The following is a 22,766-nucleotide window of genomic DNA, read 5'->3' as shown; positions in this document are numbered from 1 at the left end:
CGCCCAGCCCACCTGCCCCCTCTAGGTCCCAGCCACTCTGGGACTTGGCTGCCTCTGTCTGAGCCTCTGTGGGTGTGGGGACTGTTGGAATGATCCCCTCCCCTCCAGCCCAGGGTGTGGGACCCACAGCGGGCAGAGGGAGGCTGGCCGAGCAGTTCCAGGGGCCAGCTTCCCTGAGCGGGTGCAGCAGAGATCAGTGTCCCCAGCATGCCCGCAGACAGGGACCTCCCTCACCAGGGCAGCACCCACCTCCCGTCACAGCATCTCAAGTGGCATGTTTGTATGGAAATGCCACATGAGGAACAAGAGGGGAAATCAGAAGAAGTGAGTCAAATTATCCCCAGGGCAGCGATGGAAACCAGAGGGTGAGAGCAGGTCCAGACAGGAGCTGGGCTAAGCATACGGGGCCCGGCCTGGCTCTGTTCTCCCCTGCCCCCCTAGTCCCCTGCCCCACTGCCCGCCTGCCCCTTGCTGGGCTCCCACTCCTCCTGAGTGAAGGGGCTGTGGCTGCCAGGCCTGGGCTGGGGGCAGGGTAGCTGGCCCTAAAGTACAGGGCCTGGGGGAAGGCCCAGCTCCCCAGGGCAAGCAGAGGGGGCAGCCTGTGGGGGCCGAACATCCAACAGAGATGGTGCCCAGGTGGCTGCAGCTCAGGGCCCTCACAGCACACGCCTACCTCCTTAGAGCCACCAAAACCCAAGGATTCCAGAAACCACAGGCATGGGGAATTCACTTCCTTCAAGGCCCAGCTGGGCAGGCGAGCCTTCTGTTCCCAGCCTCACTCCATGGGCAGGTCACAGGTCCCGGAGACGGAGGCAGGCAGAGCCCAAGGGAAGGGGGAGCTCGTGTTTAGGGAAGGCCTAGTACAGTGCTGGGCACACAAACGTGTTTATTTGAATAATTAAAAATACTTTTTTTCTCCCTATTAAATAGGAAACAAAGGCCTGGCTGCCCAGCATGAGGAGAAGCCTTCGGTGCTGGGAGGCTAGAAGGGCTGGAGCACTGGCCGGGGTCTGTTGGGGGCTCTGAGGGAAAGCAGAAAGCAGGCACAGGAGAGGTGAGTGGCAGTGGGAGGTTGCTCGCATCCTACCCGCACCAGCCAGGCCAGCCTTCGCTTCCCGCAGCAGTCCCAGAGCCGGGCGAGGACCGACAAACAGGGAATGGCCACTGTGACCCTGGCCACACGGCCTAGGTACCGACAGCCAGCTCCAACTCTGACCCAAAGCCCTTCCTCACTGACCCCAGCTTGGGCCTATCCATCTTTCCCCACCTGCTGAACCCCGTCTCCCTTGTCAGGAACCCCAAACTCGGGGCCTCTGCCTCTACCCGGCAACCCACCCATTCATCCTCTGCTCAGCAACAGATGAAGCTTTAAAAATGAGGTTTTTTCCCTGGTGGTGCAGTGGTTAAGAATCTGCCTGCCAATGCAGGGGACGCAGGTTCGAGCCCTGGTCCAGGAAGATCCCACATGCCGTGGAGCGACTAAGCCTGTGCACCACAACTACTGAGCCTGTATTCTAGAGCCTGCACGCCCTAGAGCCCGTGCTCCGCAACAAGAGAAGCCACCGCAATGAGAAGCCTGCGCACTGCAAGGAAGAGTAGCCCCCACTCGCTGCAACTAAAGCCCATCTGCAGCAATGAAGACCCAACGCAGCCAAAATAAATAAATAAATATTTTAAAAAAGGGGATCTGATCTAGTTACCCTCCCGAATGAACCTTCTGTGGCTCCCACCCCCACAAGATGGAGCCAAACTTGCCTCCTCTCAGCCTGCAGGCGCCACACCCTCTGGCTCAGCCACCTTCACCAGCGCCTCTCTCTGGAAACCCAGCCATGGGTGCTCAGGCCTCAGGGTGTCGCACATGCTGGGCCTCTGACACCAGCTCGCTTCACCCTCAGACCTGAGCTCGCGGCTGAGGCTCCACCTTCAGCTCCTCCTGGGCCCTGGGTGCCTGGAGGGAGGGCATGGTGGGAGGCAGGCTCTGGAGGGGTGGGGAGGGGGGAGCAAGGTGCAGACCTACCATGCTGTCCTCCTCGTCCCGTGGGGAGTAGGCGAGGGAGCTGGAGGAAGAGGGCGTCCTGCGGTGCTGTTTGTATGTGCTGGTCCCATCAGCTGCGAAGAAAACAGGGCTGAGATGCCGCGAGCGGGGCCGTGCGGGGAGGCCTGACCACCGTGGCAGGCAGTGGGCTCCTTCGCAGATGGGCCAGGCAGGGGCGGAGGCTGGGCTGGGGGTTGTGGTTGCCTCCCCAGGTCTAACCAGTGCCTGCAGCTCACCTGCAGGGCTCAGCCTGCCCTGGACAGTCCCAGAGCTGAGTCCAGAAGCTCCCAGCCCCAGCCCTGCCACCCACAGGCAGAGAGGTCCGAGGCCCCTCAGCTGGTACATGGTGGGGCCAGGATGGCAGCCTGGTGGTCTAGGTCCCCTCTCCGCCCACCTCTTCCCCTGGTGCGGCCAGAATCAGGAACCAGCCACAGGCCCTCTTGGACTCCTACAGGAAGGCTGCTGAAGGCATGGCCCTCCTCCTCCTGCACATCACCCCAGCTGCCCAGAGAAGGCACTGGTCAGGGGTCCACGCGGGAATAGGAGCCAGCCTCACAGGCCCTGAAGGCAGCAGCCAGAGGCCTACAGTGGCCAACACTGGTCTCAGGCCCCAGCCAGGGCCAGATGTCACAACAACCAGCCCCAAAGGCCTGGTTCATGATCCAGGCTTCACATGGCTGCCCTGTGACTGGGCCTCAGTTTCTCTGTCTGTAATGAGAGGGGCTGGGCGAGGCAACTGTTCGTGCCTGGTCACTGGCTCTGACCATCCCTGACACTGGGGGAGTCGCTGGTTGGCCACGGGCGAGACAGGCCCCCGTTACTCTCTGCCCGGGAGCTTTTGACTGCCACGACAGGGTGCTACATGGTTTCTAAAGCTGGATAAGAAATTAAAGAACAATTACTCGGGTGATGCGATTAAGGGGCATGTATATTTGCTTTTTCCTCAGAAAAGAACATCTAAGAAAAAAGGAGGGCTCTTTCACAGCCCCCGAGGGGGTCACCCAGCAGTAAAAAGGAGCCTGTGTGAGCAGATGTCCATGGCAGCCTGGTGACCCCACTGAAAAGTGTATCCAGAAGATACCGTGGAAAAGCAATTAAAAAACTAATTAGCAGCTGGTGTTCTCCTACGAGGGGCAGTCCTGAAAAGGCAAAAGCACACTGCTCCCCAGAAGCACCGGTCCTGACAGGAGGGGCCCCATGCCCTCATGTCTTCGGGAAGGAGGTTGTGCCCTCGTGGTCTAGTTCCTCACCACCTCCCAGAACACACAGTGCTGAGGGCTCAACCATGGGACCAGACTCGGGAAAGGACCCCATGAGTACTTCTTATCATCTCCCCATGCCCAGCCTGGTCCCCAGTCCTGACCTTTCAGGGCCTGCTAGAAGCCTGGGTGGGACGAGTCAGGGGTCGCTTGATAAAGGACAGGTGTGCAAAGTGGTGCTGGAGAAGTTGGGCGGCCCACCCCAGAGAGGTGGCAGGCGAGGCCCCGGGACGCAGGTGCAGGAGGATGTGGGGGTGTGGGAGGAGGATGTGGCAGTGGAACAGGAGGGAGCAGGATGGGGGACTCCTGCCCAGCCCAGGTTGGCCTGGGCTCACAGGCTCACCTTTTGTGATGGTGGTGACAGCTGAAAAGGCGGGCCCGAAGGTTGTTTCCATTCTGGTCTGGAGAGAGAACAGATGAGACTTGGCCTTGACCCCAGTGAGGATGTGGACACACACGTGGACATGAGCGGACATGCTTTCCCACTAACGAGTCCACATGCGTGCATATACTCAGACATGCCAACCACACACACGGCATGGCCCACCCGAGGGACCTCCAGGTAGGGAGAGGACTGCTCTGGTAGCTCTTCTGGGGCCCTGGGTATGTGGGGTGTGCACAGAGGCAGACCATTCCCTGAGGGTGTCCCCCTTACCCCGGTGGCGGCGTCTGGGGTAGGAAGGTTGCTAGGCCCCCCGGAGAAGCGGTTGTAGCGGGCACTCTTGCCCGAGCTCATGCTCTAGAGAGGCATCTAAGGTCCTCGGGCAGCATCCCCTATGGGTGGAACACAAATGAAGGGCTTTGGAGATGGTGGCCAAGCCCCTGTTGGTTGGTGGGGCCGCTCCACACAGGCAGGCCCCCTCTGGCCAGTCCACCACAAGGCACGCTTCAGTCTCTCTCCACCACCAATCCCAACAAGGGCAGGTCCATGCGGGCAAAGTCCCTTCCCCTCCCTCCCGTCCCAGGTGTGCACAGGCCAGAGAAAAGGAGGAGACCCTGGGTTCAAGCAGGCAGCTGACACTCCGTTCTACCTTGCTTTAAGGCTTAGCCCTTTGGAAAAGCCCACCAGCTCCACCCCAGAGCTGGAGAGCCCCTCACCCCTGCTCTGTCTGCTCCTCTGGGTCCGAGGTCTGAATGTCCCTGGGGTCAAGGCTGGGTATACACAGCAGGACAAAGCCACAGGCCTGTTTCCTGCCAGGGCAGGTGTGGTCAGGCCGAAGCCACCTGGTCTGCAGGATGTCGGGGATGCTGGCTGTGCCCGCAGAGAACCTGTGGGTGACGTACTTGGAGCCCAGCCCCTCACCAGCCTCATCACATGCAGAAAGCCCCTTCGGGTGGGGGAGGAGCGAAGAACTCCGACTCTTGACCTTGTACAGGTCACCCACTCCAGGAACAAAGGGTGCCCCAGTGTGACCCAGTCTCAAGGGCTGGGGTGGCAGGGAGAAGGCACAGTGGGAATCATCCCAGGTCTCTGGTGACTCCCATCCAAGAAGAGAGGAGCTAGATGGGCCCTGAGAGAACTGGCCAGGCCCAGGTGTACCCACAGAGTAGGAAGAGATTAAAAAGAAAAGGAGACCCAGTCAGCAGCTCACACTAGGATGGGACCCCAGGGAGAGCTGCTCCATTCCTGAGACAGCGCCCACCCTGTGGTGGCCCTATCAGCAGGCACCCCCTGGGAGTGGTCTTCCCCATGTCAGGACCCTCAACAGTCTAGCCAGGAGCACAGTCTCCCCCTGCAGCAGTCGGCTGTGTTGAGAGCCACGAGACCGCCGGCTTGAAGCCAAGCTCCCCACGGGGAGGAAGGCCAGACGCTCAGGACTGCTGTCAACAGGCCCACTTGAGCTCTCCACCTCAGGAGACCCCCAGCAGCATCCCCGGGACTGTGGGCTCATTGCCTGGTGCCCGACCCAGCCATCAGACCAGCATCAGGAACTGCTCTAGGAGGTCAGGCTCATCTTGCTCCTGGGGCCACGTGGCAGGCAGGGGCCCACTCTGTGGTCTGGAGTCCTGCAGGACTGTGAGGCTCCAGGGGGGAAGGGCTGCTAAGCCCCCCACACTGTGGGAGAAGGCGGGAGATGCTCTCTGCCCCCTACTGTGAGTCCAGCAGAGAGCAACTGTACAGTCCAGCTGGTTCTGGCACCTTCCACACCAGGTCCTCCTGACCTGGACCATCTAGTGACGTCCACGCCCCACCCCCCCACGGCCAAGCAGTGTGACCTGGGGCCCACCCAATTGTCCCCCAACCCGGCCTGCAGGTCTGCGGCGTGGGGGGGGGCTCTCAAGCATACCCGGCCCTCTGCACTGTGCTCCCAAGCTGCCCACCCCTTCAAATGCCACCTGCACGCCATCCCCCCAAACTTTGAGACTCAGGCATTGACAGGGTGGCTCTTGGCCCCTGCAATTGGCACTGCCATGAGGCACCTCCCCCGCAGGGCTCTGAGCCCCTGTGGGTCTGGCTATATAGGGGGTCCTGAGAGCTTGGCCAAAGCCCCCCTGTCCTGCCCACCACTCTCCCTGCTGTGACTCAAGGGGCTTGGCTGCCTGCCCCAGCCCAGGCTCTCTGGTGGCTTGTCCTCTCAGGGGAGAGACGGGGGCTCCTGAGAGTGGGCAGCGCCAGGCCCTCAGGCAGAGGGGTGAAAGGGGCTTGTCCAGAAGCCCACCTCCAGCCCCACTGCGAGTCTGCATGCTAAGCAGGAAGTCTTGAGGGCTGCCCTGCTTGGGGTAAGGACACTCTGGCTGCGGTGAGGCCCAGACAGTGGAGAGTAGGAGCTCCAAGATTCCTCGCATCAGCATGAAAAGCTCCGTCCTTTGGGGAAACCCAGAGTTGGCTCCAGCCTTAGCACCACGGGGGCGGAAGTGGGGGGTGTCACAGGGAGGCCACTGGCTGACACTGACCTGGATTTTACAATCCATCTGCTCCTTCCAGTGCAAGCTCCCAGGGCCAAGAAGCCAGCTGCTGGCTCCAGCAAGCGGCACCCACGGTCCGGGTGGCCAGGACCACAGCAGGCGCTCCCCCAGGACCTCAGCCAGCCCGCTGCCTGACCCCCTTCGGTGCCGGGTGCCCAAGTGCCTGTTGCTGCAGCCTGGGAGAGCTGGCGTCTGGCTGTCCTGCACTCTGAAGTGAAGTAAACAGAAAGGCACGCAGGGCCTGCAGGGCAACATGCAAATCAGGCCGGAAAGTCCGCAGACAGCCAATAGCGGTCAGGCCCGGTAGGGGATGTACAAGACCGGCCCGTGAACCAAGCTGAGTGAGGGAAGGAGGGAGGGAACCATTTCCCGGTTCACAGGGTTCAGTGTGCAGCCCCAGCCCTGGACAGGGGGGTGGGGGGAAGACCTTGTTCGCCCCGCCCACCCGGAACCAGAACCAGAGATTGCATCCAGAGCATCTCAGAATTGAGCAAGATGCCCTCGGCCTGCCCTCAGGCCGGTCCCTGGGGGCTGCATTTTGCAATAATAGTCTTCCCCAGTATCCTTTGGCTCTGGAGGCCAAAACCCCAGAAACACAACAGCACACGCAGCACTCCCCTGGTTGGGGCTACAGGGAGGCTGGGCCCAGCCGTCCTGGTGTTGTGCCCTGGCCCCCCAGAGGAGGAGGCCTCTTCCCCACCCCACAGTCAGCCTGAGGCTCTTTAGGCAGGCAGGAAGTTGTCAACTAGAGCAAGAATCCTCAGCCAACCCAGAGCCTGGCCTCTCTCAAACTGGGAAAAGCCGTGTGGGATGGGCCAACTAGGGAGACCTGGGGTTGGGGAAGGCGAGAAAGGGCTTCCCCTCAGTCCTTCCCCACTCCCTGCCAAGTCCCCACACCTCCTGTTCCCAGGTGCCTCAGCAAAGCCCAGGGGAGGGACTCAGAGATTCTATCCCAGAAAGAGAAAAGCCCCCAAGTCCTGATGGAAATGGGGCTGTCCACCTTGGATAAGGCTGATGGGAGAGTGGGACCAACGGATGCTTAGGGCCCGTGCAGGAGCAGCCTGTCCCCTGCCTCGCCTGAGCCAGGGGTCAAGACCCAGGGGTCTTTGTCCACCCACATCCATGTCTAAGGGGCTCCTGGGGCCTGCAGTGCACTCACCGCCCAATGAGGAACCAGCGATCTGCCCAGAATGCCCCAGCCCCTGCACTTCTCCACCACAGCCCCTCTTCAGGAAAGCCCCTCACCAGCCCCCTTCTCTGAGCAGCCTGTGCAGGAGGGCAGGCCAGCTCCATTGGGGCCCCTCCTCAGCCTGTCCCCTGGAGGGAGCCCAAAGGGATATTCTGGGGCCTCACCCTCAGGACTGTGGGACATGACCCCCCTTTCCCTTAGTAAGTACCCAGAGTGGGTGTGGGTTAGGCATGGTCCCGTGGCTGGCAGCCAGTGGAGGGGTGGCCTAGGCTGGCCATGCCAGAGCTGGGGGCAGTGGGGTGGCCAGACGAGGCCGAGCCCCACCTCAAGGCAGCTCCTCTGATAGCCCTAGGCAGCAGATGTGGCGGGGTTCCCTGAACAGCACATGCTGAGCCAGCGAGGGGGTGGACTGCCCTATAAATGTCGTCAGGCCACACGTTTGGCACCGACTGCCCCAGGGAGGAGCGTGGGTGGCTCGGGAATCCGCGGCCCTTCCTGCCACGGAGCCGTGGGTGGCCAGCTCGCTGGACTGTGGCTGGAGCTCCAGGTGCAGCCCCTGGCATCACCTGCAGACTGCACAGCCCCCCAGTAAGCCCTTCCCTGGTCCCCCAGGTCCCCAGGCCCAAGCCCAGGCCAGGTTGCCAAATCCTATAGACACAGGCCTGGTTGCCATAGCAAAGCCACACACACTTCCCCTGGCTGTTTCCTGGAGTCCCCTTCATATGACTTTTCCATCCCAAACAGGAAGGGTGTGATGTTGGGAACCCCCTCATCAGGCCCTGATCTGAGGTCTGCCCGGCCTCCCTTCCCTCCCAGCACTCAGCCCAGACCTTTGCCCTCACCTTGTCATCCTTCCCTCGGTATTCACAGCCTGGACTCCCCAGAGGTTTCAAAGCTGCCTGCCTAGACACCTGCTGTGACCTCCCCTCCCAAGGGCTCTGCCCCCTCGCACCCTCCACCCAGCCTCCTGGCCTTTCCTGTCCAGGTCCAGCCTCTCCAGCCTCCCCGGGCCCCTGTGCTAGAGGGAGGGAGTCTCTCCTGCTCTGTGGCCTGGCCTTAACCCCCACTTGGCAATGGGAATGCCTTCCCTTCCCCAGTGCCCTTGGGGCCAGCCTCATCTCCCCATCCTTTATTTCCCACATCTGATGGCCATGTATGAGGTGGTAACCTGGCCCAGCCTGGGGGACATGCAGAGGGCTTCCTGGAGGAAGGAGTTGGCCAGATCCAGAGCAGGGAGAGAATGTTCTGGGAAGAGGTGGCATTCATCCCCCTATCTCAGTGTCTGGCTGCAGGGCCACTTTTTCCTGTCCACACCTTCCCTCCACTTCAGTGCCCAGCCTAGCTTCGACTGCAGGGGTGGAACTGGAAAGCATGTCCCTAAATTAGTGGGTCTAAACTCATGGAAACAGGCCCTGGGCCTTCACCCAAGAGCCAAGTGGCCAGCAGTGCCTGGGCCCAGTCTGCACCTCCAGGCTCCCTTGGCCGTTTTCTCATCGCTCCCTGCGTGGCTTCTGTCTCCTGGGCTTCCTCCTTCTTGCTCCCCTGTAGAAGTCAGGAAGGGCACGCAGTCCCTGGGCCAGATCTGGGTCTGGAGGTGACCGGGAGCGTGGAGGGCAGAGGTCTGGCCCAGCCCACTCCTCTGTCTAGCCCTCGCCATCCAGCCCTCTGGTACATTCCTCCAGTCCTGGTGTCTGCTGGGCTGCTCCTTCCCTGCTGGGTGCCCTCCCTAGGTGCTCTTGGGATTGTTCACCCCTCCAAAAGGCTTCCAGACAGCCCGCCTCCTCCTGCTTAGGGTGACCAAGGGCCAGGTATGCACAGTGATGTCAGCACTACCCCAATGCCCACCTCCTGCTTCGCCTGCCCCACCTGACTCCACGCTCCTCTGGGGAGCATCCATACCTCTTCTGCCCCACAGCCAGTGCACAGCGGACACTGAAGGCATCTGTTGAGAGGGGTTGGTGGGTCTATCTTCATGGGTCTGAGCCAGAGGTCTGAAGTCCTAGGTGCCCACCCACAAGTGCCAGACTCAGACCTGAGTTCAAATTCTGCTTCTGCCACTTAACAGGTGTGCGACTCTGGGCAAGTTACTTGCCTGCCAGGTCCTCGGATTTCTCACCTATTAAATGGAGTGGATGTACCCAAGTCTGAAAGGAACTGTGCGAGATGCCATGTGAGTTAACAGTGAAGGCTCCACTGACATCAGCTCCTCCCTGAAAACTGAAAATGGAAGCTGAGAGGCCACCCCAGGCACAGACAGCCAGCGAGGGGTCATGACCAAGGCTGACCAAAGCCCTGTTCCTTCTGCTTCCTCTGTTGCCCCAGGCAAGCTGAGGAGCTCCACCTTGTATGTAAGCCAGCCCCTCCCCAAGCCATGCCAGCTAGCGGCCAAATCACTGTGTCTGGGCTGCCGAAGCCTCCCAAGTGGCTCAGGCCCTTCAACTGTATCTTCTTCCATTTCCCAAACTGTCCATTCCTTTGTCCAGCCAACTGGCTAAGGTTCACATCCACTGCAGGCCAGGCCCTACGCTCCTTCCCAGCCTGTCTCTTTCAGCCAGACTGCCCTTTTCCCTGCTCTCCCCCTGAGGGAGGTTTTGGCTTCCTGGAGATAGTACTGCTATAGGATGCAGGCACCTTGAGACACAGGGCCTGGGGTTTCCATGGAGAAACTTGAATCCGCAGAGCAGTGAAAAGTGGGAATTTATGACGGAGAGGGGAAGGGGTGTGGGAAGGGAGAGGCCCAAGAAAAGGAATGAGGAAGACAGAGGCCACATAGTTGGCAAAGGCCAGGGGGTGGGCAGGTCCCAGGAGAGGGGGCCTGTGGGGGGGGAGGGGTCTGAGGGATGGGAGAAGGGTGTGCTGACAGGCTGGGCAGCATAGAGCTCTAAGCAAGGGACACAGCAAAGTAGGGTGGAACCCCTCCCCACTAGAGCAGGGTGCCATCCAGCAGAACCCCAGACTCATCTGCAGCTGACTACCCTGACCTGGCTCGAGACAACCAGGCCTGGGCAGCCAGACCCAGTGAGAACTAGGAGAGGAGGGCCCCAACCCACTCTCCTCTGCACACAAGCCAGCCTCCTCACTCTCTCCTACTTCCCCACTGAAGCTAGCAGTCCATCCTCCACTCACAACCAGAGGCTCTTTATTAGACTTAGACCTGATGCCCTCTCTCCTGTGCTTGAGTCCTCCAACAGCCTCCCTTGTAAGCACAATACAATCCCCATCCTGCACTCTGGTGTGTCTTCACCAATTCACCTCTCATGACGTTGCCAGTACCCGCGGGTGTCTGCTGAGCTTCCTCACCCTGGGCCTTTGCACATCTTGCTACCTCTGCCCAAAAAGCTCTTCCAGCAACTTTCCAGGACGGGATGCTCACTGTAGGTGCCCCCTCCCCAAGCCATTCAAGAGCCCCTGGTACTCTTTCTCAACACCTTGCTTCTTTTTTTCATGGCACCTATCACAAATCCTCACGACTGTGTCTGTGCATTGTCAATCCCGCACCCCTCTCTAGATCACCCGTTCCCAAAGCGGGTATGCTTGTAAATGTCTGGAGACATTTTTGGTTGTCACCTCGGGGGTGGGGGAGGTTAGTGGTATCCAGTGGGTGGACACCAGGGATACTGCTCAACACCCTACAAGGCACAGCAGGGAATGATGGGCACGAAGTATCAAGAGTGGCGAGGTTGTGACAAACCCTGAACGAGAAGAGCCTAGGAGAACTGGGATCATGCTCTCCGCAGTCTCCCCGCGCCTACGACAGTGCTGGGCACCCGGCGGCGATCAGTAAACGCAGGAAGAAGGAATGAATAAAGGAGAGAATGGAGAAAGGGAATGAGTGACGGACCAGCTGACAGACAGACGGACTGACCGGGGAGACCCCGGAGCGTCTCAGCCCCGCCCCCCAGGCCCGACCCATTCCCCAGACACCAACACGCCGGCCCTCCGCCGCACCGCGCGGGCCCAAGGCGCGAGCCCCAGGCCCGGCACGCCGCTAGGACACTCACCCGCCCGTGGCCGCTCGGGAATCGCAGCGCCACCCTCCCGCTTCATCGTGCCCCCTCTACCGCTGGCCGGGAAAGGGACGGGACGTTCGAGCCGGAAGCGCTCAGACGCTGTGCCCGCCGGGATTTGCAGTTCCCTGGCTCTCGGGGCCCCAGGCAGCCGCCTTACTCGAGGCTCTTCAGAAACTACGACTTCCGGCGGCTCAGATGTTGCGGGGCGGGATTGGTGGCTTCAGAATCACTCTATGTTGTAGATCGGACTCTGATTGGCTATATATATCCGTCGCTCACAGTTAAGTTCAATGGCCTCTGCAAAAGGGTGGAGCTTCGGGTGTCGGGTCAGGCAGACCGCCCCCAAAAGAAATGTCAAGGCTCGATTGGTGGAGACTTGGAAAGTAGAGAAAGGAGCGTATCAGCGGTGAAGAAGGAAGATACTTCCGCTGGGATTGCCCAATCGCAGAGATGGAGCAGTTTCTATAAAAGCTTGAGCCCCAGACTCCTGCGTTCTTTCCGGATCAAGTACGACGTCCTGAGGTTTGGTTTTCGTTTTTCCGTACGTCACGGTCAAGGGAGGAACCGGGCCCAGAGCTGGTTGGGGAAGTGGCCCAAACCTGCCAGCCAACCTAGACCCCGGGTCCAGCCTCTGTCTGAGACCCATCTTGGTCCTCAGCGTTCTACACGTTTCTGCTTCACCCTCCCCCCAGTTCCGTCGGGAAGTCGGAATCTCCAGATCTGTTTCTCTGTATAGGTAAGGCTGGGCTGGGCCTGGTTTCCCAAATTTAGTTCCGAGCCTGTGATGAATTGCTTTAATTTCTGACACCTCGTATGAAAACTGCACGCGCAGTCTGATTATTTTGCAAGACTGAGGCTTTAGGGTGCGCCTCCTTGATGGAAGGGCCGGGGGGTGAAAACAGGTCTTGCCGGAAATGGCAGGATTGGGCATCGGTCTGCATTTGGGCGGTTTCTGACTTTCAGGACTGTCGGTGATCCGGCTGGAGACCTTGAGGTAAATCAGCATGAGTCTAGGGGCCTTGGTGCCCTGACTCGGATCCCTGGATTCAAGGTAGATCACGGGACTTGCCCAGTTGCGCGTGGAGACCTCTGGCTTCTCCCTCTCTCTGCCTTTCTTGTTTACTAAGGCTTCCCTCTTTGGTGGGAAGCTGGGATTTTGCACCATTTGGGGAAAGGATTTCTTGAACCTCATTCCTAAACTGCTCCCGCAACATTGCCAAATCCAGTGCTATGTCGGGTAGAATTCACAGGACTGTTCAGGTTTTATTTTTGTTACCAAGAAAGCAGGGTGAATGATTTTGGACTCTTCTGTTGCCTAGTCTCCTATCTCACCATCTACCGACACTCCTTTGCTCTCGTGCCACCTTTCAGTGCGCCCAACTCCAGTAATCCCACTCTATGCAGCTCCTGTAATCAGAGACCTGGGGAATCAGAGAACCCTCCCGTTATTCTAGACAATCTTCTCTTAACTACACTCCAACTCTTAAGGGGGAAACAGCCTTTTCTACTCTACAAGTACCTGTACTTCTCCGGATTCCCTTGGCCAATCCCAAACCCTTCTTCCCTATGCCCTTCTGTACCCAACGATACCCCAGGTTGAAAATGCTGGTCCTGCTGGAGTAAGCCGTAGTGGAACTTCTATCACCCAGGACCAGGGAAAATACGCCCACTTAGGGAAGTGGCAAAGGCACAATCAAGAGTACATGAGCCCTTCTTTTTAACCGATTTAGCCCAATGCAAACAAAGACTGGGCCAATTTTCTGAAGACCCTAGTAGGTTCACGGGGGGTTTCAGGCCCTAACCCTGGCCCTTGATTTAACTTGGAAGGACGTCCAAATGATCTTACCTACCTGCTGTACCCATGAGGAGAAGCAGAGGATATGGGCAGCAGCACAGGTGTACGCCGACCAGTTTGCCAGGGACCAGCCCAACATTTATGTCCCAAATCATATAAGCCCATTTGGGATTGTAATTGCCGGGGCGGGGGGGGAAGGCCAGGAATCACAAGGTCCAGTGCCTATTAGAAGGAACGAGAAAGTGCATTTGGAAGCCAGTCAATTATGAAAAGGTCAAGGAAGTGACCCAAGAGGAAGAAGAAAGCCCTGTTCTCTTTCAGGGACAGCTTGTGGAGGCTTTTTAGAAAATTTGCTAACAGATCTCTCTGCTCCCAAGGTTCAGTCCCTGCTGCCCCTGATATTAGGCAAAAACTCCAAAAGTTAGTTAGGCCCACAAACTCCTAGAGGTGGCCTTTGGAATATTTTATAATGGAGATCAAACTGAGGAAGAGGATAGAACTCAACATGGAAAAAGGCACGCCGAGGCTCACGCTAAACTGATAGCTGTTGGTGTCAGCCGTGCCTTGCAACCTCAGGGCAACCCAAAGGGGGCAAGAAGGTTCAACCATCAGTCCGGAGGCGAGACCAAGGGGGAATGCTTCAAATGCAAGTCGCCTGACCATTGGGCCCGTGAGTACCAGAAGAAGCTCCCGGGCCTTGCCCAGTCTGCAAACAGACCAGTCATTGGAGATGGGACTGCCCTTGGTCCCCAAGGGGAATGGGGGCTCCTGCTCCTGAGATGGCCATGCTGGATAACTGAAGCAGCCCAGGGATTCTGGTGGCTCCCCCCGCCCCCACAAGATGTCTATCTCCTTTGAGGAGCCCCTGGTGGCAGGTAAGATCAATTTTTTAAATTGATACAGAAGCCACTTGCTCTGCCCTGATTTCTCACGCTGGGCCTCTTTCCTCTAAAAGCTGCAGTGACTGGTGTCAATGGAAAGCCTCGTACCCTTCACTTCACTGGGGCTCTCACTGGCCATTTTGAACATGCCTTTTTAGTTGAGTATCCTACCCCACTACTAGGGAGAGATCTTCTGGGCTCCCTCAAGGCGATACTGTTAGGAGGCCCCGAGCAGAGCAGCCCCTTATCTTAACCCTGGCTAAGGCAGATCAACACAGGAGCAAGGGCTTGTTCCCAGCGATATCCTACAAGCAGTGAACCTTGCAGCAAACTGGACAAAGGAGTCCCTGGGACGGCTATAAATGCCCAGCCTGCAGAAACTAGCCTTAAGCCAAAAGCTGCTTACCCTAACCAGAGACTAGTACCCCATTAGGTTAGGCAAAAAAGGGGTTACAACCTCTCATACATAAATTTTTAAAATATGGCCTCTTGGTTCCCTGTCAGTCTCAATGCAATACTCCTATTTTGTCAGTTAAGCCTAATGGGGGGATATAGGGTGGTGCAAGACCTCAGCAGTGAAAGAGGCAGTGGTTCCTATACTCCCCCTTGTGGCCAATCCTTATAAGATATTAGCCCAAGACCTTGTAAATGCTAAATGGTTTACTGTGCTCGACCTCAAGGATGCCTTCTTTTACATCCCAGTTCATCCCTCACGATATTTGTTTGCCTTCGAGTGGACTAACCCCCACTCAGGCCAGATGCAACAATACACCTGGACAACACTACCTACCATGGGTTTGGGGGCAGCTCACAGTGTTTGCCCAGGCCCTAGGAAAGGAACCAAGGGAAATAGGCCTAAAAGGGGTTATGCTACAGCATGCAGATGATATATTAATATGTAGTCTCACCGTGGAGGCTCAAGTGAGAACATCATTGAAGTTCTTAATTTCCTTGAGGTCCAGGGTTACGGGATCTCCCAGGAAAAGGCATAAATCTCAATGCAACAAGTTAAATACATGGGACACATTATAAATCCTAGAAGTAGACAGCTGTCGCAAGATAGAAAACGAGTATGTTAGGCCTTAGTGCCCCAAAGACGTTTCTTTGTACCTTTTTACAAAGGTAAAAAGACAGGGTTTTGCTGACTCTGGATCCCACAGTTTGGGCTAATGTCTAAGCTCCTGTATGAAGCCATTAAAAGCCCAGATACAGAACCATTACTTTGGGCTGAGGAACACGGGAAAAGGCTTTTAATAGTATCAAACAGGTCCTCATTAAAGCTCCTGCTCTGGGTCTCCTCAGTTTTAAAAAGCCATTCATTTTGTAAGAAGTCCTAACCCCCTAAAAGCTCTGGGCGACCTAAAAGAAACTAGAAGTTCCTCGGCCAATAGGCTATTTTTCCACACAACTAGATGGCGTGCCCTGAGGTTGGCCTGGCTGCTTTCAGCCAGCAGCTGCCACCACTTTATCAGTGGAAGAAGCTAACAAGCTTACCTTGGACGGCCACTGGAAGTCCAGACCCCCGCCCCCCAACATCAAGTGCAAAGGTTTCTAGAGATCAAAGGCCACCACTGGCTAACTGGAGGCCACTGTACTAAGTACCAGGGTTTACTTCTTGACTCCCCAGAGGTAACCCTCAAAACTCCCAACACAGAAAAACGGAACCCTCTTACACTGTTGGTGGGAATGTAAATTGGTGCAGCCACTATGGAAAACCGTATGGAGGTTCCTAAAACTACAGTTGCCATAGGATCCTGCAATCCCACTCCTGGGCATATACCCAGACAAAACTATAATTTGAAAAGATACATGCACCCCAGTGTTCACTGCAGCACTATTTGCAACAGCCAAGACGTGGAAACAACCTAAATGTCCAGTAGAGTAGTGAATAAAGATGTAGGTGTATACAATGGAATACTACTCAGCCATTAAAATGAAATAATGCCATTTGCAGCAACATGGATGGACCTAGAAATACTAAGCAAAGTAAGTTAGACATACCATATGATTTATTTGAGGAATCCAAACTACACCACAAAGGAACATCTGTGAAACAAAAACAGGCTCAGAGAAAAGACTTGTGGTGGCCTGGGGGAGGGAAGGACTAGGAGTTTGGGGTTAGATGCAAACTAATATATAGCATAGATAAACAACAGGGTACTGTATAGCACAAGAAACTGTATTCAGTATCTTGTAATAAACCATAACGGAAAAGATGGAAAAGTATATACATATAACTGAATCACTTTGCTGTACACCAGAAACAACATTGTAAATCAACTCTACATCAATAAAATTAACTTGCCACACCCTCAACCCAACTACACTGATGCCTGCTGAAATCCCAAAGGTAATACATTCCTACCTTGACCAGGTTTATCCCTATAGGCCTGATATGACAGATCAAGCCATTGACAATCCTGGGGGAGAATGCTTTACTGATGGCAGTTCATTAAGGATGGGCTCAGGAGGGCAGAGCATCATAGAGGTGAAAACTTGCTGCCTATGGCAGCCCAGAAGGCTGAACTCTAACCCAAGCCTTAATCCTAGGGGAAGGAAAAATTGTAAACATATACACAGGCTCTAAATATGCCTACCTCGTTCTACATGCCAGTGGAGCTATATGGAAAGAGGACTTGAATGCAAGATATTCCCCTGTAAAGTATGGGGCTGAGATCTCACAGAGGCAGCTCAAGAACCAAACAGATAAAGTAACAGTCATTCACTGCCATGGACACCAAAAGGGAATCTCCCAAATTATCAAAGGGAACAATAGGGCAGATGGAGAAGCAGAGAAAGTCCCGATACAACAAATGACAATCCCATCCCTTACCCCTTATAGCATGCCCAGGTACTACTGAGGAAACCTGGGCGCAAGAAAAAGGGTGAACTAAGGGAACAGAAGGCTGGTGGCTCATCAAAAATTGCTTTTTCTGACCAATGGAAAATCAAAGGGCTACGTGATTTTTCTCCATCTGGGGAAGGATGCTGTGTGTACAGTGGTTTTCTGGCTTTTAACGAGAAAATGACTCCCAGATATCAGTTACTCGAGCCTGTGCCCTCTGCCACCCATAAATAAGGAGGGCATCTCAAACCCCCACCCCCTTTTGTTAGCCCAGTCCAGCAACGTGGGCCTTAGCCAGGAGAGGACTGACAAATGGATTTCACTCAGATGGCCTCTTTCCAGGGCTTCAAATATCAGTCTTTGTGGGTAGTTTTACTGGATGGGTGGAGGCCTTTCCCACTAGGACAGAAAAGGCAACTGAAGTGGCTAGAGCACTTCTGAAGGAAATTATCCCTAGGTTTGGGTTGCCCTGACACCTCCAGATTGACAGTGGACCCTCAATTCATAGCAAAGGTTACCCAAAAGACCCTAGGAAATAGATGCTACCTTTATTTGTCCTGCAGACCTCAGTCCTCAGGAAAGGTGGAACAGACCAGTCATACCCTAAAGAAAACCTTGGGTAAGCTCTTAGCAGGAAATATCAGAACCTGATAATAGCAGGTGGTGCCACCTGCTGCCAGCGGGGCAGCCCCTAAAATAACTAGGTTGAGCCCCTTTGAAATGACATGGTAGGCTATTCCTCACCCTGGACATGGTAACCAGCTGAGAAACCTAGGCACACCTTAAATACATTATTAACCTGGGCCAGGTCCGAAGGGGGCTATTCAAGAATGTGGAAACAGTTCAGCTCTCCCCAGATAACAGCCCCAGTTACTCCAGTGTAAACCCTGGGTACTGGGTGCTCTTAAAGACTTGGAAAAATGAGTCCCCTGGTCACCAGCCACTCCCAAAGCAAAAGTCTTTTATCAAGTTTTGCTAAGCACCCCTACAGTGGTTAAACTTAATGGAGTCACTAGTTGGGTCCATCTACCCAGAATTAAACCTGTTTCCACTGATCTGTTACAGGGACCTGAAGACCCACATCCCAGCTATTCCCATGAACCTGCCCAAGACCTCAAATAGCTCTTCAAGAAGGTGATCCCCAAGCCAGTGACAACTGCATTGATAAGTAAACTCTCACTTTGACATTAATTTCTTTCTGGCTCTCCGGGTAACAAAAGCAAGATAAGTGACAGTAGGCTGGGAGCCCGTATTTGCTACTGGGCTCTTGTTTACTGCAGGATTTCTTTTAACACTACTTGCATTCCAGTTGCTTCCTAAATTAGAACTCTGATGTCATTATGAAGTTATTAGTCACCCCAACTTTTCTCCCCCTCCTTTGGGGATTCATGTCAGGGGAGTGAGGATCCAACGCAATAGTACATCTCAAGAATTATTGTTCAGGGAGAGAGTCTGTCTCAGTGCTGGGTTCTACCATCCCAGTCCTCAAAGCGACGCCTATAAGCTTAAAGAACTAAGCTACACGTCCAGTAATGATGACCTTGAACTTACTCTGGCTGAAGGTCCTGCGATCCCTGCTCCCCTCAGAGTCCACATCCAGCCCTTGGCACAGCTTCCATGCCTGGACCTGACCCCTCTCGTTAGTGCATCCAGCACACAAAGCTCCCCCAATCAAAGCATATTTGTCTTCTACTCTGTCATAAAGGTAACTCATCTTGCTGCCCGTGCCAGAAGCCTGGACTAAATGCTGCAGTGCACCAGCAGTTGACATCACCGTCATTACCCCTAATTTTTATTGCGAAGACCAAAGAGGCAACGCCACCCATTGGTTCCTCCAAGATCAGCTGGCTGGTGGGATGTGTCTCCTGGACAGGCGTGGCACCAAGCGTCTAACACACATCTTCCCTGTGTGTAGTACATGTTTTTTGCCTCTCGCAAAGCCTTCGAAAAGACTCATACACCCTTATTCAGTGGTGGGATCCTTTCTTCCAACTGTACTGGAACCCCCCCCTTGGGCAGACTCGACTGAAGTGGTTTAATTCCACAACAGTGTGTCAGGCATGTGCCTCTCCCCGACATCTATTCCTTTGTGGTCCAGGTGCAAACTGACTGTCCTCTTCAAAAAACCCCAATTCCTCTTTCCCTTTCCTGGGATTAGCTGTGGCCTTTGTATAGACAGTGCTCTGTTTACAGGACAATGTAACACTAGGCCAACTGAGTAACCAAACCCAGGTATTGCCATCTATAACATCACCCACCCCTGGGGCAAAAGGGCAATTGGTCTCCTTTCGGCAGAAAACGGAGCTGCCATTGGTTTGGTGGCCCCTTGGGGAGGCTTTGTTTATCGTGAAGTGGTGTTCCACAATCTTTCAGATGCCCTGTCCTGAGTGAATCCACAGGGAATGCACTCACCAGACTCTCATTGTCTCTAAGTTCCTTGGCTAGTAAAGTGATGGCTAATAGACTGGCCTTAGACTTCCTCCTAGCCAAACAAGGAGGAGTATGTGCAGTTATCAAGACATGTTGCACCTACATCGATAACTCTGGGCTAGTAGAAGAGGACGTCAAGAAAATGTGACCACGCCAAATGGCTTCATTCCTTGAGACAGGGTAACCCAAGCGCTGACCTAGACTGCAATTAAGGAGATGTTACCAAGTGAGACCTGGTTCTTGCCCCCTGCTTGGACCTCTAGTTGCCATAATCCTTTTACTGAACTTTGGCCCCTGCCTTTTTAATCTGCTTGTTAAGTTTGCTTCCAGGTTGCAACAGTTCCACATCAAGATGATGGTGATGTAGGGATTCCAGCCATTCCCTGACATAGATCCTACTGGAATAGCAGAAGTCACCCTGGGGCCCCTGGACAAAACAGGGCAAGAGTTCCGTGGCCCCAGTTAGGTAGGGTCCATGAGCCCAGTGCCAGCCTGAAGAAGCTACAGAAGACAGACCTCTGCCCCTCATCCTCCCAATAAAGAGTTCTTGGGGTCCACATCACTTGGGAGATTTGAGGTAAGAGATAGGTGGCTGAGCAGCTGCAACCATTTCTCCTGCTGACACTTCAAGATAAGGTACTAGCAGGAGCTTCGGGCCCTGACTGGGTGGAAGACAAAGTGACTACAGTTTCCTCATTCTTGTGGTCAAGGGGATTTTCCAGCCCAACACATCTGTTTCACAGTCTTGGTCTCTTCTGGATTCTTGGTCTCATTGGATTCTTTCCTCAAAGACATCTATAAGTCTCTGAAGTGCTTAGCAATAAAGCAAAGGTGGTGAGTTGATTGGAGCACACGTGTCTTTATTTTCACACCTGTTTGCACCCCAGAGGACTCCATGGGACGACTGGGTCATCTCTGGGCAGTCTCGGTTAGGGGCAGAGCATGAAAATGGAAGTTCGTGCCAGTGACTTTCCACCTATTTGGACCGCCTTCTCTGTTATTACCTGTAAGGATAGGTTTTCTTTTGTGCCTTTGCCTTGGGGTGGGTGGTGAACTCTTAATTCCTGTAATTCCTCACTAACAGTCCCTCAGCATTGCTTTCTTTCAGTGGACAAGGTAGGCATTCCAGAAAACACAACTTTATTCACTAGGACTGGAAACAAAAACTCAATCAAAACACTTCAAGATTTTAGTACAAGGTGGAGTGCCCTGCCCACCCCCCTGGCGTCAAGCCCAGGCCCTGTATCAGCCTGCTGAGATGGTCCCCTGGTCAGCAGGCGAGGGCTGGCAGTCCTGGTTTACTTGACATTTCTGTGGCTTCCCACATGCTATTCACTGCATTACAAAGCCACAGCCTTGGCATCCTCCAGGGTAACATGAAAGACCCTGTTGATGTTTGAACCAGGGCCTCCTGGTGGGTGGGCTGGTAGCAGGCAGCTCTGGTCCTTGATGTGATTCATGGTGAAGCCCTCTGCCCCAGGTGTGGGCAGGAATCCTGCCTGGGCAACATGTGCAGATGCAGACATGGCTTTCTAGGTGTTCAGGCACTGTACACGGGGCACAGGCACCGTGGTCCGGAGGACCAGGTGCCTGGCAGTCTATACGTTGTTGGGTAGCCCTCCTCTGTAGAAGTTGGTTGCTCTTCTGTGAAGGCCTTGGGGGCACAACCCTCAGCAGCAGGTGAAGGAGGGCTGCGGACCCTCTGGCTTTCTGAAGCCTGTTTGTTGGGGCTGAGGCTCTGGATGGCTGCCCAGATGAGGGAAGGGCAAGGCTCAGCCTGGGATTCCTAGAAACAAACACCCTGGGACTGGCTGCTGGGTGGTGAAGTTGGGGGTGTGTAGACTCTATCCAGTCTTCCAGGAGAACACCCTGGTGGCCATCCCCAGCCAGGTTCAGGGTTTGCAGCAGGAGGCCCCCCGGCCCTCCCTCTTGATATAGTCGTGCAGCTGAAAGCGAGGCTCACTGGGAGCTTTCATGCAGCGCTGCTTCAACTCCCTGTGGGGCAGGGATGACCATGGAATAGGGTGGCCTGTACCCCCAACAAGGGGATTCAGACGCTGGGTTTGGGGGTCTTCCTGATAACTGCCAGGACTTACTTTGCTATGGCCATGAAAGCCAAGTCCACATTGAGGCCCATCTTGGCACTGGTCTCCATGAACGGCAGCCCGTACTCCTGCAAACAGCCGTTGGCAACCTGGTGGGGACAGCTCAGGCCCTGCAGCCCCAGGGGCATTCTGGCTGCCCACCCAACCGCAGCTCACCTTGGCCAGCTTCTCCCCATCCGCCCTTTTCACCACACGCTCCTGGGCAGAGTCCACCTGGCACAGCAGTCTTGGTGAGAGTTGGCCCCAGCTCACTCCCCTACCTCCCTCCACCCTCTGTAGAACCAGAGTAGATGAGACAGGCTGGGGTGCCCACCTTGTTCCCCAGCAGCATGAGTACCACGTCATGCTGGGCGTACTCCTGGATCTCTGTCAGCCAGGCCTGTGGGGGGAGAGCTGAGGACAGGCTGGAGGCTGGAGCTCCTGGCACCCCTTGCCCCCCTCCAGGACACACCCCACAGAGTGCCTGTCAGTGTCTGGCTAACAGGAGGGCCCCTGAACTAGTGCTCCCCGTGTGCCATGCAGGGGCGATCCAACAGGTACCTTATCTAAGGAGTTAGGCTGGTGGACTAGAAGGTCACCCCAGCCCCCTTCAGCTCATTCTCAACCTGAACCACTGTACTTGGGCCATCAGGAGCCCAGAGGGGCAGTCTTTTCCTCTCCACACTGTCAGTAGGGACCTCAACTCTCTGGGATCCTGATGCCATCTGTGCCTGAGGGAGGCTGGGGATGGGGTCAGGCCCCATCTCGGCCTGTCTTCACCACAAGGAAGGAAGCCACTGACCTGGATGCTGTCAAAGGAGGCCTTGTTGGTGACGTCATAGAGCAGCAGCAGTGCTGGGGGCAGAGGGCCAGTGAGGACACCTGCAGAGCCCACAGCGGCTCCCCATCACCCTCACCCTCATGCATCGCACCCTTCACACTTCTGCCCACTCACACCCAGGGTGCCCTACTCCAAGCAGAAGCCTAAGGAGTGTGGCCCCAACTCCCTGGAGCTAGGGTACAGTGCCCATGAGCTCACCATGAGCGTCTCGGTAGTAGGCATGGGTGACGCTGCGGAACCTTTCCTGGCCAGCCGTGTCCCAGATCTGCAGCAAGGGCATAGTGCAGCTGTCAGGGCTGCCCAGTCCTTCCCAGGTGCCCCCTGCCCTCAATTCCCCCTCCCCCAGTCACCTCTCACCTGCAGCTTCACCTTCATGCCATCCACATCCAGAACTTTGTTCTGAAACACAACCAGCCAGCTCCAAGGAGGGCCCAGGGCCGAGTGCACCATCTTAGGCAGCAGCTAGACCGGTGCCACCCTCCCCTGGGGG

The 22,766-nt window shown here is 55.6% G+C and overlaps 2 protein-coding genes, 1 long non-coding RNA gene and 1 other non-coding gene across 6 annotated transcripts in view; 2 read left to right on the top strand and 2 right to left on the bottom strand.

Annotated features, from left to right (window-relative positions):
• The window catches only part of TRAF7 (TNF receptor associated factor 7), an 18,355-nt gene extending 6,811 nt beyond the window's left edge, over window positions 1-11,544 (bottom strand). The window contains exons 1-4 of the mRNA XM_024759612.1: window positions 11,392-11,544; window positions 3,950-4,068; window positions 3,638-3,695; window positions 2,018-2,109 (exon numbers count right to left, since the gene is read on the bottom strand). Coding sequence (XP_024615380.1) covers window positions 2,018-2,109; window positions 3,638-3,695; window positions 3,950-4,030 — 231 coding nt within the window. The 5' untranslated portion in view covers window positions 4,031-4,068; window positions 11,392-11,544. The remainder of the gene's footprint in view (window positions 1-2,017; window positions 2,110-3,637; window positions 3,696-3,949; window positions 4,069-11,391) is intronic.
• Window positions 11,545-11,910: 366 nt separating this feature from the next.
• Window positions 11,911-20,199, top strand: LOC112409375 (uncharacterized). 3 transcript variants are annotated; one of them, XR_003005148.1, is made up of 4 exons: window positions 11,911-12,136; window positions 12,364-12,451; window positions 13,573-14,070; window positions 17,987-20,199. It is a non-coding gene; the product is annotated as an uncharacterized LOC112409375 (long non-coding RNA). The 3 variants fall into 3 exon arrangements; XR_003005147.1 differs by having other exon boundaries at window positions 12,364-14,070; window positions 17,987-18,089; window positions 18,627-20,199; XR_003005146.1 differs by having other exon boundaries at window positions 12,364-14,070.
• Window positions 12,177-12,259, top strand: LOC112409582 (small nucleolar RNA SNORD60). Its single transcript, XR_003005176.1, has one exon. It is a non-coding gene; the product is annotated as a small nucleolar RNA SNORD60 (small nucleolar RNA).
• Window positions 20,200-21,122: 923 nt separating the features above from the next.
• Window positions 21,123-22,766, bottom strand: part of RAB26 (RAB26, member RAS oncogene family) — a 5,924-nt gene continuing 4,280 nt past the window's right edge. Inside the window, exons 3-9 of the mRNA XM_024759688.1 lie at window positions 22,634-22,675; window positions 22,475-22,541; window positions 22,238-22,290; window positions 21,770-21,835; window positions 21,613-21,669; window positions 21,448-21,524; window positions 21,123-21,346 (exon numbers count right to left, since the gene is read on the bottom strand). Of these exons, the coding sequence (XP_024615456.1) occupies window positions 21,244-21,346; window positions 21,448-21,524; window positions 21,613-21,669; window positions 21,770-21,835; window positions 22,238-22,290; window positions 22,475-22,541; window positions 22,634-22,675 (465 nt within the window). The 3' untranslated portion in view covers window positions 21,123-21,243. The remainder of the gene's footprint in view (window positions 21,347-21,447; window positions 21,525-21,612; window positions 21,670-21,769; window positions 21,836-22,237; window positions 22,291-22,474; window positions 22,542-22,633; window positions 22,676-22,766) is intronic.

This window comes from Neophocaena asiaeorientalis, unplaced genomic scaffold (genome assembly GCF_003031525.2).
Source record: "Neophocaena asiaeorientalis asiaeorientalis breed wild unplaced genomic scaffold, Neophocaena_asiaeorientalis_V1.1 scaffold254, whole genome shotgun sequence".
NCBI lineage: Eukaryota > Metazoa > Chordata > Mammalia > Artiodactyla > Phocoenidae > Neophocaena > Neophocaena asiaeorientalis.
The sequence above is the reverse complement of the archived record's forward strand: the minus strand, read 5'-3'. Positions and strand labels throughout refer to the sequence as shown.